Here is a 17267-nt window from a genome sequence, read left to right on the forward strand (position 1 = left end):
GTTCGTTTCGCAAGGTTTGTACTTTGTTTTTCACGCAATTGCAATTGAATCTGCTCAGTCGGCGTTAGCCTGAGGTCGTGACGGGTCTCTTTATTCAGCCCTCTTGCTCCGTGCCCCCTGGCATCGTTCCCGTTCCGCTGTAATGTGCACCGATGCCTGCTTTACTGAGGGCAATATTGGCACGGAAATATGAAGACTGATCGATTGCTTGATTGATTGAGGGAACCCCTACCGGTATTTAAAAAATGGATTTCACACGACGCTCGGGACGCATCCGACTTCGTCTGCTCTTGTTTGCGACCACTGCCGGCCTTGGGACTAAAAATCGGTCCAGGCATTTGTAAACCCACCGGCCCAAATTTGGGCTGTGGGCAATTATTTATTTTCTAAATGGTTTTCGTGCCATGATAAACTCCGTAGTACGACTAAGTCGCTAGATATTGCGGTGTGACGACCTATGAGCGAGATTTTACCATGCAATCCTCATTTGTGTACCATTTGGTGCTGGGTCCAAAAAAACGAATGTAGAGTTGGTGAGGAAGAATCTTTGGGCCTGCCGAATATATAAGCAATCCAGCGCACACGTTAAAGGTAATACAATATTTTTTATTAAAATATAAAATATATATCTTTTGTACTCCGATCACATGTGCAATATCCCCACACAGGCCGCCCCCCTACATCGGCCATAAAAATGGAACGGCCCACCGGGCATTTGCGCTTCGGACTGCTGCCCCTATGGGCGAGTCCCGGGACTGTTCGCCACTCTCTTGCCAACGTGGCTCGGGTGGCAGGCAGAAGGAACCCGACTGGCACCAAGCCTGGTTATGGCCACCGTGTCGGGGTTCTGTTGTTCACAAACATAGGCGGTAACACAGCCCTAGCTAGGCCCTGCAGAGACATCAGCGTTAGATGACGGCGAGTTAAATATCAGAACCCGTAACCACCACCCGACACAGCCAATTAGTAAAGGTCACATCAACAAAACGTGCCAATTAGTTACTACGTCAGCACCAACCGCTGTGTAGGAGAGTACATCCACAACATTTACAATTTGAGTACGCGATCTAACCCAAATTAAATTTTTGTTGTGAATAATAACTGGTCTCGAAAGCCAACGTGTTAAATTAAATATCAGAACGTTTGGCCCTCCTCGTGTGCCACGGTGTTCCTTGCGGTCTTGTAGCTCCGTGATCATCGCGATCCTAACCTTATATATAATTGAAGCTAATAGTTTTTGTTAGATGAGAGGGAGAACGACTCAGAGGCGCGAGGAGGAGGAACTATGTGCGAGCGGCAAGACAGCGGCTGCACGGTGGTGAATCGATGCTAACAATTGCACGTATTGGTGATGCACCGGTGCAGCCTAACTCACCGGTCCTCTTAAAAGTCTAGCGAAGTCGCTCTTGCCATTGAGTGAGCTGCACTCTCCATCAGAAGTTGCAATTAGATTCAGCAGCCGATTTCCCAATGGAACGTGCGGTGGTGACGCCACCACGAGTTGTAATCTTGTGATACCACCATCTGCCAATAAATGATTCCGCAAATGAATCGAGGAACCATCGGACCAAGTCTAGGACACGAGTAAAATGTTGGATCTGGGACATGGAGTAGCCAATCGTGTATCAGGCTGCGTGCTGCTGTACGGCAACAGACTGTGAAGCTTCGTGTTCAGCCGCTCGTAACATACGTCTTCTGACTGCTTCGACATCACGAGAACTAATTTTGATGCACTACCGCCCTGCAAGAGTTTCTCACCGGGGATTGCAAATTGCGGGAAAATAAATATACCGGGCATCACCGGTATACGTTAAATTATTCAAGCTAAGCTCTGTGGTCCTCTGTATATTCAGATGTTTTCGGGCCAATTAATAAGTGCTTTAAATTATGGAGGAAATCGGAGCACCCGGAGAAAACCCACACATGAGAGGTCAACGCTCTATCCCATACAGACGGCAACAGATGAGGTCCCCACTTTACTGTACCGCCCTCTCCTGGCAGAGCCAGAGGATGGCTCCTCATCGTCCAAGGGGAAAGGAGTTCCACAGCATCCGTGTGTTATCCACCAACCCTCAATTGTTACTTCCTCATTGCTGGGTCATGGGGCACGTGCAGCATTAGCCCGACTCATTCCTTATCATTTCACGCATTGTGTAGGCTCTCCTTTAAACAATAAATACACATATCTCTGCTTCCTGAAACTTTGTCTGCCCCAATAATTACATTGTCCCATCATCATCACGATCCATGGGCAGATAGCCCCCATAGATGGCATTGTTCCAAACATGTGGGAAGACAAATCCCGAGTTTCTGGCCGTACTATTGCCTAAATATTTCCATCCAATCGTAGACCAGATGTGTGTCCTTTGGGTTTTCGTTTGGTGAAATACTAAATTAAAGCCACTTCTTCGGGGTTAATGGATTAGGGTTCGGAGTCACGGTTTAGTGTCAGAGGTTTGATTTTTAGGAGTGAGAGCTTGGGGATAGGGGGTTCGGGTTCACGGTTAGGGTTTAAAGTTAGTGGTTACGTCTGAGGGTTATGGGTTCGAATTTCACGTTAGGAGTTTTGTTGTATTTTAGTTTATTGTCCTTACCCCGCACCTCCGATTAAAACAGTCGGCTATGTACGGTGCGAAAGAAGTTCAACATACACACATACGTCGTCTGAACACTGGTGCTCAATGCAGTTTGGGCTCTACACGGGGAGGCCATGTCTTCTGGTGAAGGCAATGCTGATGACGAAGCGAATGCTTGTTAGTTTAACACGTCATAGGCTTTCGCGAGCAATATTATCCATAATTGAGCTTTTTTGGGTGAGATCACGTAAATATAAACGTGCCCTTAAAACCACAACCACCCGACAGTCAATTAATAAGGTTTGTCACGTAAACAAAACGTGCCAATTAGTTACTCGTTCAGCACACTGGTGTGTTGGAGAGAAAATCCACAACATTTACAATTATATTATGACCACTGTTTGTTGCATTACAGTTTCTGGCAATATGTCCAGGAGCTAGGTGCCAATGTCGAGGCACCTAGCTTCATGTAGAAGTTGTGGCTCAAAAAGCCGAGTTGTTGTTGTGTCTCCTGGGTCGAGTGAGGGTGAATGCCTCGCTTAAAGCAGTTACGATCATGACTGGAAACATGTTTATATTTCCCACGTGTATTCGCAGATCTTTTACGCAATTGTTTCGTATGTTTTTCTACTCACGTACCGTTTGGGAGATCCAGAGCGTGACGGAGCAGACTCTTGCGAGTTATAAATAGAGTAGTCCTTCGGTTAACAGTGACATCGGTTAACGGTTTTTCGGATAAGGTTTCGCCTCCCATAGGGGACCCCATGGTGTCGACTAACGTTAACATTTTGATGAACGGTAACGTTTACGTGATGCACGCGGGCCGCCAATTCCGACCAATCCAAGCGCTTGCAAGTGGGGCTGTGCCATGCTCTCAGCCAATCGGCGACGCCCATTTATGAGTGTTTAGACCTCGACTGGCTTTAAGTTTACATTCGAACCTATGGTTCTCTTTTCTACTTTAAGAATCTCCTTCCCAAAATATATTTTCCCTTACCTCAGCTTCTCCATCAACCCGATTAAGTCAGCCATCTTCTTAGCCTAAGGTAAGCATTGTTATGGTCTATGTATTCATTATTTAACTACGTTTCTATTGATATTCCTTCTTTAATGTTCTTATAATTGAATGTATTAATATTAAGTGTTTAAATGCTATAAACTATGTTTTAAGGGTCAATAAGGTCAACTTCCGACAGTCTTGGAATGGATTAATGCTTTTAACATGTAATTAATACCTTTAATTAACAGTTATTTCGGTTAACAGTTTTAGTGGAACGGATTAAAAACATTAACCGATACAGACTACCCGCCTCCACTACACGTGTCACGGGTTTCTTCCAGTTGGGTTCAGATCTTCACTCCCACCACCACGGCGATCTGGCTCATTCCGGGCTCATTCCGGCCCATTTACAGCTCCCGGTTACGACGCGACCCTTAGACCCAAAAACCGTTTTTTTTCCTCTCTGAGGGGGCAGAGCGATGGACACTTCGTGCGTTAGCGCCGGTGCCGAACGTTTGCGCCCATTCAAACCGCACGTCGTTGGCTCCTCATTACGGTGGTCGTTTGATGCCAGCATGAGCAGAGGGCACTCACCGTTGGTGTGGCCATGAAGACGCGCGGAGGGTTGGGGTTGGGAGCAGAGCCACCCCCGCTGCAGTGAGTGGAGTTACAACGTGCGGCTAAATTAACTTCTCATACACCCCTCTCTCTCATGTATGTATGTTGAACTTCTTTCGCACCGTACGTAGCCAACCGTGCCAATGGGAGGTGCTGGGGAAGGACGAACCTCAACGCAAAAATCAGTTCCAAAGAAATGAGTTTTCAATCTAGATGATTTTAAAGTGCATAGCCAATGGCTTCCTAATATCAGAAGGAAGAGCGCTCCAGACGGCTGCGGAAGCGCGCTCCAGACGGCTGCGGAAGCGCATCTTAAAGCGTGCGTTGCGTTGACCGTCTTTGTTCGATGGCCATCGAAAAGCCGCTGCTGCGAGGATAATCGGAGTTCGCGTGATGGTTTATGCTCATTGGCGAGATCAGCGAGGTATTGTGGTTCATTTGTGGCAAGCACTTTGTGTGTGTAATGAGCGCGACCTTATAATGCATTCGTTCAGCAAACGGAAGCCAATGCAGCTCCGAGAGCACTGGACGGACATGGTCGGATATTGCACCACCCGTCACGACACATCCCAGAGAATGTTGCAAGCGTTCATCTCTCTCTCTCCCTCCCTCCTCTCCCCAACTCGCCCCCTCTCTTTCCACCTTCCCATTTGTCTCCCTTCTCACCCTCACCCCCCCCCCCCCCCCCAATATCTCGCCTCTCTTACAATCTGCCTGTCCGTTCCCTGTGACAGTGCGTCGGCGGTGATCTCGTACCGTGACAGCAACGGCACCTTCATCAGCACCCTGCACATGCTGCTCTACAACGTAAGCCGGCACCCTCTCTCCCGAGGGTGGGGGAGGGAGCAGCGTAGCCCTCTCCCCCGCTAACCTCTCGCTACGAACCACGTGTGACGAACAACAATCGAGCCACCGCACACAGAGATCTGAAGCATTTACAACCATCACACTCGGCCACCACCACTCCTGTTCGCCAAAGACAGACAAAGATTACCCGCGTGGTATTTAGCAGACTGTTGGGGCAAGTGCTGTTCGCGGTTAGCACCTATGAAGCCCGGGATGGTACACGAGGGGGTGGGTGGCAAACACCAGGCCTGGCCACCTTTGTCTCCCTAGTGGCGATGTTTACACACCCCACAAGGTACTCATTTGAGGCTGAGTCGACCTAGGGGAGGCCCAGAACCAGTTCAGTTATTGTTGTTTTCCTCGCACTTTCTGTTTATAGGTGGCATTGTGTCGCCACTTTGGAAGGGTTTAGCCAGAGATCAATTGATTTAATTTTTGGTCCGCGTTTTGGGCAACTGAGAAAATGGGAGACGTATTCTGGCATTGCTTGAAACAAAGGGCAGCAGTTTGTGGCATTTGGGTCGATTCGATTTTGGTAATCAGCTAGCATGGCGCAGGGACCTGAACGGAGTTGAGCCAGTTTTGTGCAAGTCAGGGATTTTTCGTCGTCTGCTATGGGTGGGGGCAAACCCGCTAGCACGACCTTGGGGGCTCGTAGACGTTCGGGCAGTGCATGGTGGAAGCGGTGTGCAAGTGGTTCAAAATTGATTTGGTGGTACTGTTTGGTGGAAGAGCATTTAAAGTCGATTGCACGTTGGCAGAGCTGAAGGAAAGCAAGGTGGATTTAATTTTCTTAGCAGGTGCAGGGGCTTTAAGTAGCTTTGTGTAAGGATGCGTTTGTCGAGTGGCATGAAGCCAGATATTGATCGGTGAGAAGCTTGCAGTGTTCTTGAATCAGAAGAACTTTGGTTTCTTGTTGGAGATGGTCAATGGGCGCCATGAGGTGGCATCCTGTGGCTTGGCGAAGTGCTTAGTTTTGGGCGGTTTGGAGCTTTTGGTAACCTGTAGAGGAAAGGTTTGGGCACCAAATGGGACTGGCATAATTGATGATGGGACGTCCAATGGCTTTGTAGGTTAGGAGTAAATTCTCCTTTTGTTGCCCCAAGATGTGCCGGCTAAAGCTCGTAAGATGTTATTTCATTTGTTAACTTTTGCATGCACGTTTCTGCCGTGTTGAGCGAAGCTGAACATGGTGTCATAGGTTACTCCTATAATTGTTGGGGTTTTAGCTAGTGGGAGGCATTGGTTGTCTATTATGACGTTGGGATGTAAGTTGGCCTGAGGATCAGGTGTGAAAAAAGTGATTGTTGATTTGGATGTTGAGAGTTGAAGCGATCTATTGGCTAGGAAAGTGCTGAGCCGTTTTAGATAGGAGTTGATGGAGGTTTCCATTTTGGGTATATTTTGATTAGAAGTGTAAACTGTGATGTTGTCGGCATAGCTGACTACTTGTACTCCTTTTGGAGGAGTTGGTAGATCGTGGAGGTAGGCGTTGAACAGCGCTGGGGATCTTATGGAACCTTGTGGTACTCCTGCATGTTTCGTGAGGAGGATTGAATATCACGAAAGAGAGTGCGTGATTGGCGGCCCCTCAGGTAATTTGTAAGCCAGCAAACAAGGCCTAATTGTAGCGTAGAACCCTGGATGATGTTGATGAGCGTGAGGTGGTTAACGGTGTCAAAAGCCTTTGTAAGGTCAAGGGAAGCGACGATAGTGCGGGATGGGGGCTTTTTCTCATTGAAACCGTTTGCAATTTGGGTAGTTAGGTTGAGAAGAGCTGTTGTTGGTGAGTGTGCAGGGCGAAAGCCATGTTGGTGAGATGATTGGAAGGATGAGGGCCTCTAAAATCTTGATTGATGGGCAAAGTAGGGAAATCGGCCTGTAGGACGTTGCTTGATTTAGGTCTTTGCCAGGTTTTGGAAGTGGGATGATTGTCAATGATTTCCAGATGGCCTGAATGAGGTTGCACTGGAGTGAGGCGTTAATGGTGGAAGCGATAAACTTTATGCCAAGGGGGCTGAGGTGTTTGAGGTGGGGCATAGCTATGCCATCGGGGCAAATTGCAGATTAATTTTTGGCTTTTTTGATAGCTAGTTTCACCTCTTCAAGGCTAAATTGGGGGGCGTCGTTTAGTGGCCGTTCCTTGATTTGACGGATTTTTTCACGGGAGTATTTATTGGAAGTGTTGGACGACTGATGAGAAAAGTTTGTTAAAGTGGTTGGTGATGTTATTTTTGTTTATGACGGATTTGTTGTTGAAAGTGATTGCACAATTAGGTGGCGATTTGAAGTGTCCATCTAAAGCTTTGATGGTCTTCCAAAGTTGATGAGTTTTGGCGGTGGTCAAAAGATTCAAACTCGTGCCAGCGTTCTGTTTTGGCTTGATTGCTTAGCTTTTTGATTTCAATATTGAAGGCTGGGATTTGTGGTGATGTAGGATTTTTAGTCCTAATAGTGTTTTGTTGGTTTTTTAGAGTTGAGGCTTCTTCAGGGAGGCAGGGAAGGTGTTGTAGCAACCCGCCGGGATGGTGTCCTTGGTTATAGTTGTGATGAAAATATTTTCAGAGTTATGTGCAAATGTGTGGAAAAGGTTTGATGTTGGCGAATAATGCTTCTGATTCTGAAGTAAAAAGTGGCCAGTTTGCTTTTTTAAAGTTGTAATACAAGCGGTTTTTAGGAGTTTGTGAAGGCTTGGCGGCATTGAGGGTCAACACAATTGGTAGGTGGTCGGATCCAAGGGCTGTAAAGACTTACCAGTCGATTGATAAAAGGAGGTTTCCTGACGCTATTGAGATATCTGGTGAGGATGAAGGGCCAGATGACGGAACTCTGGTTTGATTATTTTCATTAACTACCCCATAGGGGGAGACTTTCAAGATATTGGCAAAGAGGTCGCCACGTGCATCTGAAAGGGAAGAGTGCCAAGGTTTGTTGTGGGCGTTGAAATCTCCAATGACAATTGAGTCGTTGTTTGGTAAAAGTCGATTTATATTGAACTGATAGTTGCGAAGGCAAGAACTGGTCGGTGGGATGTAGATGTTTATTATAGTGAGTGGGCCTAGATGGGGTTTGATGTGGACACTTAAGACTACTGTGATGATATCAGAAGGAGGCATTGGGATTTTAATTTCTTCAAATTGAATGCTGTTATGGATGAGAAAGCTAGACCGCCACCAGCTGTTGGTCGGTCTTGATGGAGGAAAGTGAAATTTTTAAAGTTGGGTGGGCGAGAAGTAGATTTAAATTTTGTTTCTTGGATGGCAGCTATATTAATTGAGTTTTGTTGTAGGAAGGTGCTGAGTTCAAGAGATTTGTTGTTGATGCCGTTGATGTTTAGTTGAAGGATTTTTAGGTCGTTTTTGTTGTTGACGTTTTGTTGTGGTTGAAACGGTGGTTGCGATGGATGAGAGGTGGTGGTGCTAGTGTGGTTGTGCAAGGTGGAGTTGTTGGAGTGGATGATGTACAATATTTGCAGAACCAGCCAGAATGTGAACTGGGGATGTGGGCTAAAGTAGTGCAGCGTTTGTGATACCAAGCTTTACAACTGTTGCATTGGATAGAATTTGCATTGACGTTCTTGCCGCAGCCGCCACAAGGGAAAAACGGGCCTGGATTCAATTCGACGTCCCCAGCAATATTGAGAAGCCAGCTCAAGTATGCCGGGACGCCTGGGCTGGCTGGTGAAAAAACAGGAAAGTGCGAGGGGTGATGTTGCCATTTGCAAGTGCTTTCGTAGTACTTGGTCTCTCCACTTTGAACAAGCGGCAACACTGGAGAGAGTTCAGTTATTCGTCACTGGTGTTGGCCGAACTCGAGTCGCCGGGTTCGAAGCACAGTGCTCTAACCCCGACGCGACTGTTCAGGGCAAGTGCTGTTAGCGTGCACCTGCAGTCCGATTGTGGCCATGCAGCCCAGGCTATGGACCCACATAGTAAACCATTGTCGTCTGCCCTCTTTCAATGGAGGAAAAGCAAAACTACACAATGTCTCTCTTGAAACCCTCTCATGGCCAGCAGACCTCAACATTAGCATGTAGCGCCTCAAAATATTGCCATTCGCAGGAATGGAACATGAAAAAATTGTCGAATGAGAAACATATTGTTAGGAAAATAAACGGCATGCGCAGGAGACATCTCTTTAAAAGGTGTGTATGCACGTATCTTGAACTTCTCTCGTACCGTACGTAGCCAACCATGCTAAACGTGCAGTTTTAAAGAAATACATTTTCAATCTCAATTTAAAAGTAGCATAGCTCCAGTGGCTTCCTATTATCGGAAGAGCGTTCCAGACGGTCGCAGAAGCGGATCTGAAAGCACGCGATGCGATGACCGTTTTTGTTCGATGGTTAGCCAAAAGCTGCTGCGAGGATGACTGGAGTTTGCGTGATGCTCTATGCTCCTTGACGAATTCAGCAAGGTATTGTGGTTCATTTGTGGCAATCACTTTGTGTGCAGTGAGCACGACCTTATATTGTATCCGTTCGATAACCCGAAGCCAATGCAGCTCAGCTAGCACTGGACGGACACGGTTGGATCTTGCGGTCCCCGTCACGACACGTGCCATTGAATGTTGTACACGTTGCAGCTTGGTAATGTTTTTGCTAGACGTCCTGTAGAGTAGCGAGTTGCAATAATCGAGCCTTGTCAATACTCCGCTACACGCCCCCGCTTTAGCTATGTCACGACTCAATAGTGGTCGAATGTGTCGTAGAGCCTTGACATGAATATTTCAGGACCTAACCATATTTAGGCGATATTTGGGTGATGAATATTGGTAAGAGAATAACAGCAGATGGAGAGAACATGACAAGCAGGACAACCACCGCAGAGATGGAGCGATTAGATCAGTTTACTTGCAGGATTGGGATGGATTGTGATATCTCAGACACCTCTTTGTCTCCCTGTCTTCCTGCCGTGTCTCCTCCAATGTGTCACTCCTTTGTAACCCCAGTCTCCCGGTCTCTCCCTCTCATGTCTCTCACCTGTGTCTCCCCCATGTCTCCCCGTATTTCTTCAGGACTCGAGTTACTCAGAGCTTCTGCACATACCCAGCCGGGGCCTGGAGCTGAAGACGCGCATCTACGCGGCTGTGAGAGCCAAGAACCTAGATGAGAGGTGAGGCAGTGCACAGGCCAGCTACAAACGTACCGCCAACACCTCTCCATCGCCTCACTATGGATGTGTATGTTGAAACTCTTTCGCACCATACGTAGCCAACCATGCTAATCGGAGGTGTGGACTAGCATCAACGCCTCATGACTACAATCACCTCACAAACATCTACACCTCACCGGCACCACCCTCATTGGTCTACCACATCACCTCGCTCCCACCATCATCATCACTTAACAATCTACCACCATCAACGCCTTGAACACCAAGATCACGTCTTTTATTATGGTTTTGAGGGGGCTGGCCGATGCACCATCTACCTAGGCGGTGCAAAGAGTGATGCAGAGTCTAAGGCTCGGGTAAAGCATGAGGCGATGATGACTTCCCATTGAATTATTGACAGAGAGTAGCAATTTTATATTTACAAGACTACCCTGAATGACATTATCAGAACTGCTGGGACCACAGGCTGTGTGTGTTTTACAGGAATGGAAGGATGCCCCGGTGACTGCCCTCATCAGTAGAGTCCCCCTTCTTGTAAAGTTATAAGAGGGACCGTACTGATTATAACAACGTCTGGGGCATCTCCGTATTCAGTATTCTAATAAGTGTCCTGACAAGGATTATTCAAACATCGCCTTGCCAGACATGCTAAGGAGCAGCTAGCAAAGTCGTAATGTGGTTTCAGGCCAGGGCAGTCCTGCATGGATGCCATATTTTCAAACCCATGTGCTACAGCAGAGGAAAAGTGAATTTCAACAGGATCTACCTACACCTCTACTTTGTTGACATGGCCAAAGCCTACGAAAAATTTCCATCTGCTACAGATACAATGAGATTCTGATTGATGCTTGGATGAGATCAAGGGTTGACTCCCTATGGCTCAACCATATTACGTATCTTGATTTGAAGCTTTCGTGACTGCAGGAATCCTTACTCTTTGGTTCTTTTGGTAAAGTCACATAGGTATAAAATAAAATAAATCCCACCTGATGATGGACTTTACCGAAAGAACCAAAGAGTACATATTACGTATGCTGAAGATCTGGTAATTGCTGCTTCCTTTTAGGAGTTGGAGAAGCTACTGCTGGACCTGGAACCTGGCTGGATACTTTGTGTAATTGAATGTACCACTCCCCTCCACTCCCCATGAGTTATTTTCAGTTGTGGGGACAGTCAAGACGTTTCAGCACTTCGGGCAGCGTGCTTATGGCCAACTCTTGTTTGACAGTGGATGTCTCACTCTGAATCAGTTGGGCGGCTTTATATGTTCACTAGCTACGTAACGCTGTGTGGAAATTACCTGGCTTATCACTCCATATGAAGCTCTGGGTCTACTCGGCCACAGTATTGCCCTCCTTTCTCTATGCTTGAACATTTGCTTTGGTATAAAACATTCAGGCTGGCCTGCCTATGATCAATCCTGGGTGTAACCATGTTGGATTGTGTGAGGAGCTCAAAGATCCTTGAAATATCAGCGACAATGGAGGGCGGAGGAACGGCGCTCACAATAACGAGAGGAGAGCCAGGCGACTAAATGCAGCAGGTTGGCATAGTAGGAAGCACATATGGTACATCTTGCCAGTCATCTCAGTCTAAACTTAGTAAAACTATTTTTTTTATTTTACCAGGTAAGGCCCACTGAACTCTATAGTAGCCCTTTTTCAGTAGTGACCTGTTCACGAATGATAGCTCAATGAAGTGGCTTGTGGACATTTATAGCAACCCAATAAGGCAGTCCTCAACTTATGAACGCCCGACTTACGAACACCCGTACTTACGCAACAGCTTCCATGAAAAATAAAATAGCATCGACTTAAAACGCGAACTTGCACTTGAAAACTGAACCGCGGAACTATTTTGTTCAGAAGAGCAATCCTCCACAAGATGTAATGAGTTTAACAATGCTTCCCTATTTGTTGCATCGTAACAGATTTCATAACACTGAGCTTTTGAGCATTTAAATACAGTAAAATATTGTTCCGATTTACGAACCGTTCAACTTACGGATTTCAGGAACGAATTATGTTCGTAATTCGAGGACTGTTTAATCAATTGGCTGAATACGCATTTCAACCCATGGCACTTGGGTCTGTCCCATGACCTCCTGCCAGTGAGCCTTTGACAATTCACGTGGCCTCAAGGTTCACCTAGAACGGCACAGCACCGTGGTGACATCACTGCAACTTAGTTGTGAACTCAGTTGTTATTGGGTGTGTGTGTGTGCAGGTGGGGTCCTGGACCTCCCCTAAGCCGACTCGGCTTCAAATGAGTACCTGGTGCGATGCGTAAACATTGCCACTGGGGGAGACAAAGGCGGTGGTGCGTGGTGCTGACCACCCACCCCCTCGTGTGTCGTGCCGTGCGCTAACAGCACTTGCCCCAACAGTCTGTTACAGGCTATACACGGGGTCTTTGTCTTTTATCTTTGCAGGTGGCACGTGCTGCTCGACTACTGCTACGCGACTCCCTCCGGCAACCCAAGCGACATCACCCGCTACGACCTCTTCCTCAGGCAAGGCCAGGGGGTGGGGGGGAGGCATAAACCCTCACATATTTCTCAGGCAGCCGGAGGGGTCTATCAGATCTTCGTAAAGTAAAAAAAAATTAAGTCAATCAATTCCTGCTGCACCACTTGTTAGCACAACGGTGAAGTGCTGCTCCTGTGAGATATAAAAAGAATGACGAACTTGGACATCGCGCTCACGTTACTTTATTTATGGTTTTGTTGAGTTACATTATCCCTCCCTTACCCCTCCTAAGCTGCTCCTGACCGTTACCCTGACCCCAGTAGGGCAGCTGAGCACAGATGTCCGCCGATCGATCCCTACATTGAGGGTGTCATTGCGCCGAGTTTGTTACGCATTACCCAGCTGTTTTCTCCCCCCCCCCCCCTCTTTTTAAAATCCACTTTGTATTCTGGGTTCTTGAATGACAATATGAATGTATATATATAAATAAACATCTATTCCTGCAACCCGAACACATGTGAATATCCGGAGTGTCCGGTTAAAACCTGGACTTCGTGACAACCCTACCCCAATCGACAGTGTGACGGGCGCTGGGTCCCACTGTTGGATATTATCGGCCTTTTCCAAAATTGGTATTAATAAGAATATTTGCCGATATATTGTTTATATATATTGATCCAAATGATAAACGAAAACACGCAAGCCAGAGCGCAGCAAAAACCAGATGTTGATAGTAAATAGGCCATAAATAAATAATAAACACCACCAAAAGAGGTTAGAGGTTATCTGCGATTTCTCAAACAAACCTGTTGATATAATACGGCCTCCAGGGTCACCAAGAGGGGGAAAGGGCAACCACGCGCAGAGACACGTGAGGGAGCGAACGGGTCAAGCTTGCGAGGCCAGGATAAACAATATTCCAAGAGATCCCGACCGCCTTTGTCTTCCCGCAGCACGAGAAAGGAATTTAACACCCTAGCGAGGAATGGCTTGTTGTTACAAAGAGAGTCGCCCCCTCCTCCCCCCCAGGGTTGTATAACGCAGATGGCTTGACGAACACACACACGAACGCACACACACACAGGCCACACCCCTCCACGGCGCAGAGCGGATACATTTTTTTTTACTATAACGGTCCAACCATCATTTCAAAAGTTCAGTTCAAACCGGGTTCAACACGGCACAGGAGTTCAGCAAGTTGTCAGCCGGCGAGCTGCAGAAGATCGGGCATGAGCGGCTGGCTCCAACGAGCCCCGCGATCAACTGAGGATGGCGAGGCTCGCAGGGTAGCGAGGCGCCACCGAGTGTGAGTTCAGAGCCGAAAGGCAAAGTATCGTTTAAATACCTTTATTTCTACATCGAGTCCAGCTGCAGCGCGACCGACGCACCAAGCAAGAGCTTCTGCAACCAGTGGCCAAGCGTGTGCCGACTTGAGTCATCTAGCAGTGGAGACAATCTGCTGCCAGCTGCCAGCAAGCGCATGTGCCGACTTAGTCATCCAGCAGTGGAGAGAATCTGCTGCCACCTGCCAGCGAGAGCGCATGCGACTTAGTAATCTTGCAGTGGAGAGAACCAGCTGCCAGAGAGAGCATGTGCCGACTTGGTCATCCAGCAGTGGAGAGAACCAGCAAACCAGCGGCCAAGCACGTGCGACTCGAGTCATACAGCAGTGGAGGAAACCTGCTGTCAGAGAACCAGCGAACCAGCACGAGAGCGACCGCGTATCTTCAAGGTGGGGGAGCGTGCCGGTGCAGCTCATCCAGCAGTGTGTTCGGGCAGCCACAGAGCATTCAGCGCTGGAGAGCGTGCAGTCAGTGAGCGCCATCTACCGACGAAATACCGCGACTGCAGCACCGTGTCAACTCGCCAACTACGCCAGTTGAACCCGAATCGACAATAAGGTTGTTCCAAAAAGTTATCTTTGGGTTTCAAGAAGAGTTGCCATTCCAAGGTGGTACATTAAAATATCAACCGATTCGTGAAAAACACTGCTGCCATTGAGTTACGTGGATAAGGTCATTTAGAAGCAAATCAGTCGTACGTTTTTGGTTTCTTTTCAATGGCATAATCTTGCCAACGAATCCATTAACGCACATTTGTGCCTTTAGGAATAATAATTGTTTGTTTTTCGTATGGATACCGTCACAATTTTAAGGACTATATTCATATTTTTCATACGTTCGTGTTACATTGCATAATGAATTGATCCGATACCCAAAGTGAAACGTGATAAGAAATGCTTATCGATCTATGAATGGATGGTGTACTGTGTGGGCAATTTTCAAATATGAATTTGCATATTATAAGGTTAAGGTTTTTGTTAGGATAGCATATGCATGTTCTTAGCATCTCTCTCTCTCACCAACTGCTCGCACTACACGGGGGGGGGGGGGGAATGAATCAAAGTGAAACCACGCAGTCGTTGATGATACTGTGTTGATACTGTTGGAATTCCGAGCCGAGAGTTGCATATTTTAGAGTTAAAGTTTAGTTAGAAATAAAATTGATTAATGCAGAAGTGTTGTGCGTTTCTTTCCTGAATTATGCACAAGAACTGATTCTGCGTTGAGATCTGAACTTGGAGACCTGGCATTACACACTAAAGCGAGAATAATTGTGTTACAGTGGTCCCTCGTTTATCGCGGGGGATACGTTCTAAAAATAACCCGCAATAGACGAAATCCGCGAAGTAATCAGCTTTATTTTTTACAATTATTATACATGTTTTAAGGCCGTCAAACCCCTAACCACACACTTTTATAAACTTTTCTCAGACAGGCATTACCATTTTCTCACATTTCTCTCTTATTTAAACTCTCAAAGTTCAAACTTTCGCAGGTTTTAAAAAATAAGTACAATATTAGTAAATGAAACCAAAGATCAAAACCTGTTTTCAAGCCCAAACATTTTTGTAAATCTGGCTAGCCGAACGCATTCTGTACTCCCTTAGCTAATCAGGACGCAGAACACACGTGCGGTTCTCCCTTAGCCAATCAGGACGCCGAACACAATGTGCGTTCATACTGTACACAGGAAAAAAAGCGTGCAAAATTACACTAAAAAAAAATCCGCGAAACAGCGAGGCCGCGAAAGGTGAACCGCGTTATAGTGAGGGACAACTGTATACCGATCGATGATACGAAGTTAAACAACGAAGCCGAGTTGACTCTGGCATACGTGCACAGCACCTGCATAACTGCATACAATTAATTGCATTATCCTGATTGATAACCGACCCTCATCACCAAGGCAGGGCCTAATTATCATAACGACCTGCATTATCATAACCACTCCCATAAATTAATACGATTCTCTCGAATTAGCATAATTTATACGCATGACCCAGATTAACAGAATTTCGGATAAATTATGCCAATTTCAAATTTAATTTAATTTTTATTATTTTCATAACCCAAACATACAACACCACCGCGTGGCAATCTTCATCTTTCTTATGTGTAGTGGTATTATTTCACACGGACAACTTCTACTTTTCTCCTGTGTCACTTTATCGGTACAGAAATCCGCGCGTTCAACGCCACGCGTCTCCACCGTAACTCCTCCAATTGTACTGCTCGTCTGCTATGCTGCGCTAGCTCTCTCTCGCTCCACTGCCAGCCTCTCACTATACACTCCGCTAGCTTCTCTGCTGCGAGCCTCATCACACCCACACTTAGGATTCCGCTAGCTTACGATACACTTGGCTAGTTTCTCTACTGCTAGCCTTCTCACACTCACACTTAGGATTTCGCTAGCCTCTCTACTACTAGCCTGTCTACCCTCACTCCTCCAACCTTGCCGGTACCTCCAGCGGGGGATCAGCCAACACCGCTGGAGAGGACGAGGTGTGGAAAGTGGAGTCCCGGACTTCTCTTGAATTCACTCTTTTCTTCACTCCAACCAACTCAACTCCTCTGCCTCACACGTTCCCCTTTTATCCCCCTCCTCATTAAGTGCCCCCAGATGGCCCTCATTAAGCCGGCGTCCTCCCCACGCATCACGCACGTGTTCTCCCGCTTATCACCAAAATCTCTCGCCTCCGTTGGCGCCTACTCCGCGTTTGCATTTGCAGCCAGCCACTCACTGCCTCTTTCCCTAATTGCTGGCGTCTCTCTGTCTGCTGTCACCCAGGCCACCCGCCTGCACCTGCTTATCCTTAGCTGACCTCACTGTCTGCAACGCCGTACATAATGCTACTGTTGTTTGCAAACCCTGGGCGCGTTACGCCAATACATATGGATTCATATCAGCAGACAAAAGAAGCCATTTTAGATTTGTTCTCCACTCAATGTTCCACGCTGAGGAGGGAGATGTTCCCCACTGCTGTCCAGTGAATGCCCGACGGCTCCTGTTCCTGTTTGACGCTATGCAGGACATCTTTGTTTTCCTGTCCTCTTTTACTGTGCGTTTGTTGTGTAAGACACATGGGGAGTGGTGGCACAGCGGTTAGCGCGCCGCGCTACGAACCTTGTGAGCAGGCTCTGAGCCTACTCACAAGGTCGATTCATCGTCAAATGAGTGCCTGGAGACAAAAGCGACCGGGCGTGGCGCGAGGCCACCCACCCTCTCGTGTGTCTGTCGTGCCGGCCTCCATAGGTGCTGCTCGCTAACAGCACTTGCCCCAACAGTTTGTTAAGGCTATACG

At 47.1% G+C, this 17267-nt stretch overlaps 1 protein-coding gene across 1 annotated transcript in view; it reads left to right on the forward strand.

Annotated features, from left to right (window-relative positions):
• The window catches only part of ZPLD1 (zona pellucida like domain containing 1), a 76764-nt gene that overhangs the window by 54253 nt on the left and 5244 nt on the right, over positions 1-17267 (forward strand). Inside the window, exons 5-7 of the mRNA XM_076053742.1 lie at positions 4929-5001; positions 10057-10154; positions 12586-12668. Coding sequence (XP_075909857.1) covers positions 4929-5001; positions 10057-10154; positions 12586-12668 — 254 coding nt within the window. The remainder of the gene's footprint in view (positions 1-4928; positions 5002-10056; positions 10155-12585; positions 12669-17267) is intronic.

This window comes from Petromyzon marinus, chromosome 62 (genome assembly GCF_048934315.1).
Source record: "Petromyzon marinus isolate PM22_M1 ecotype Great Lakes invasive population chromosome 62, UKy_Petmar_22M1.pri1.0, whole genome shotgun sequence".
Taxonomy (NCBI): Eukaryota; Metazoa; Chordata; class Hyperoartia; order Petromyzontiformes; family Petromyzontidae; genus Petromyzon; species Petromyzon marinus.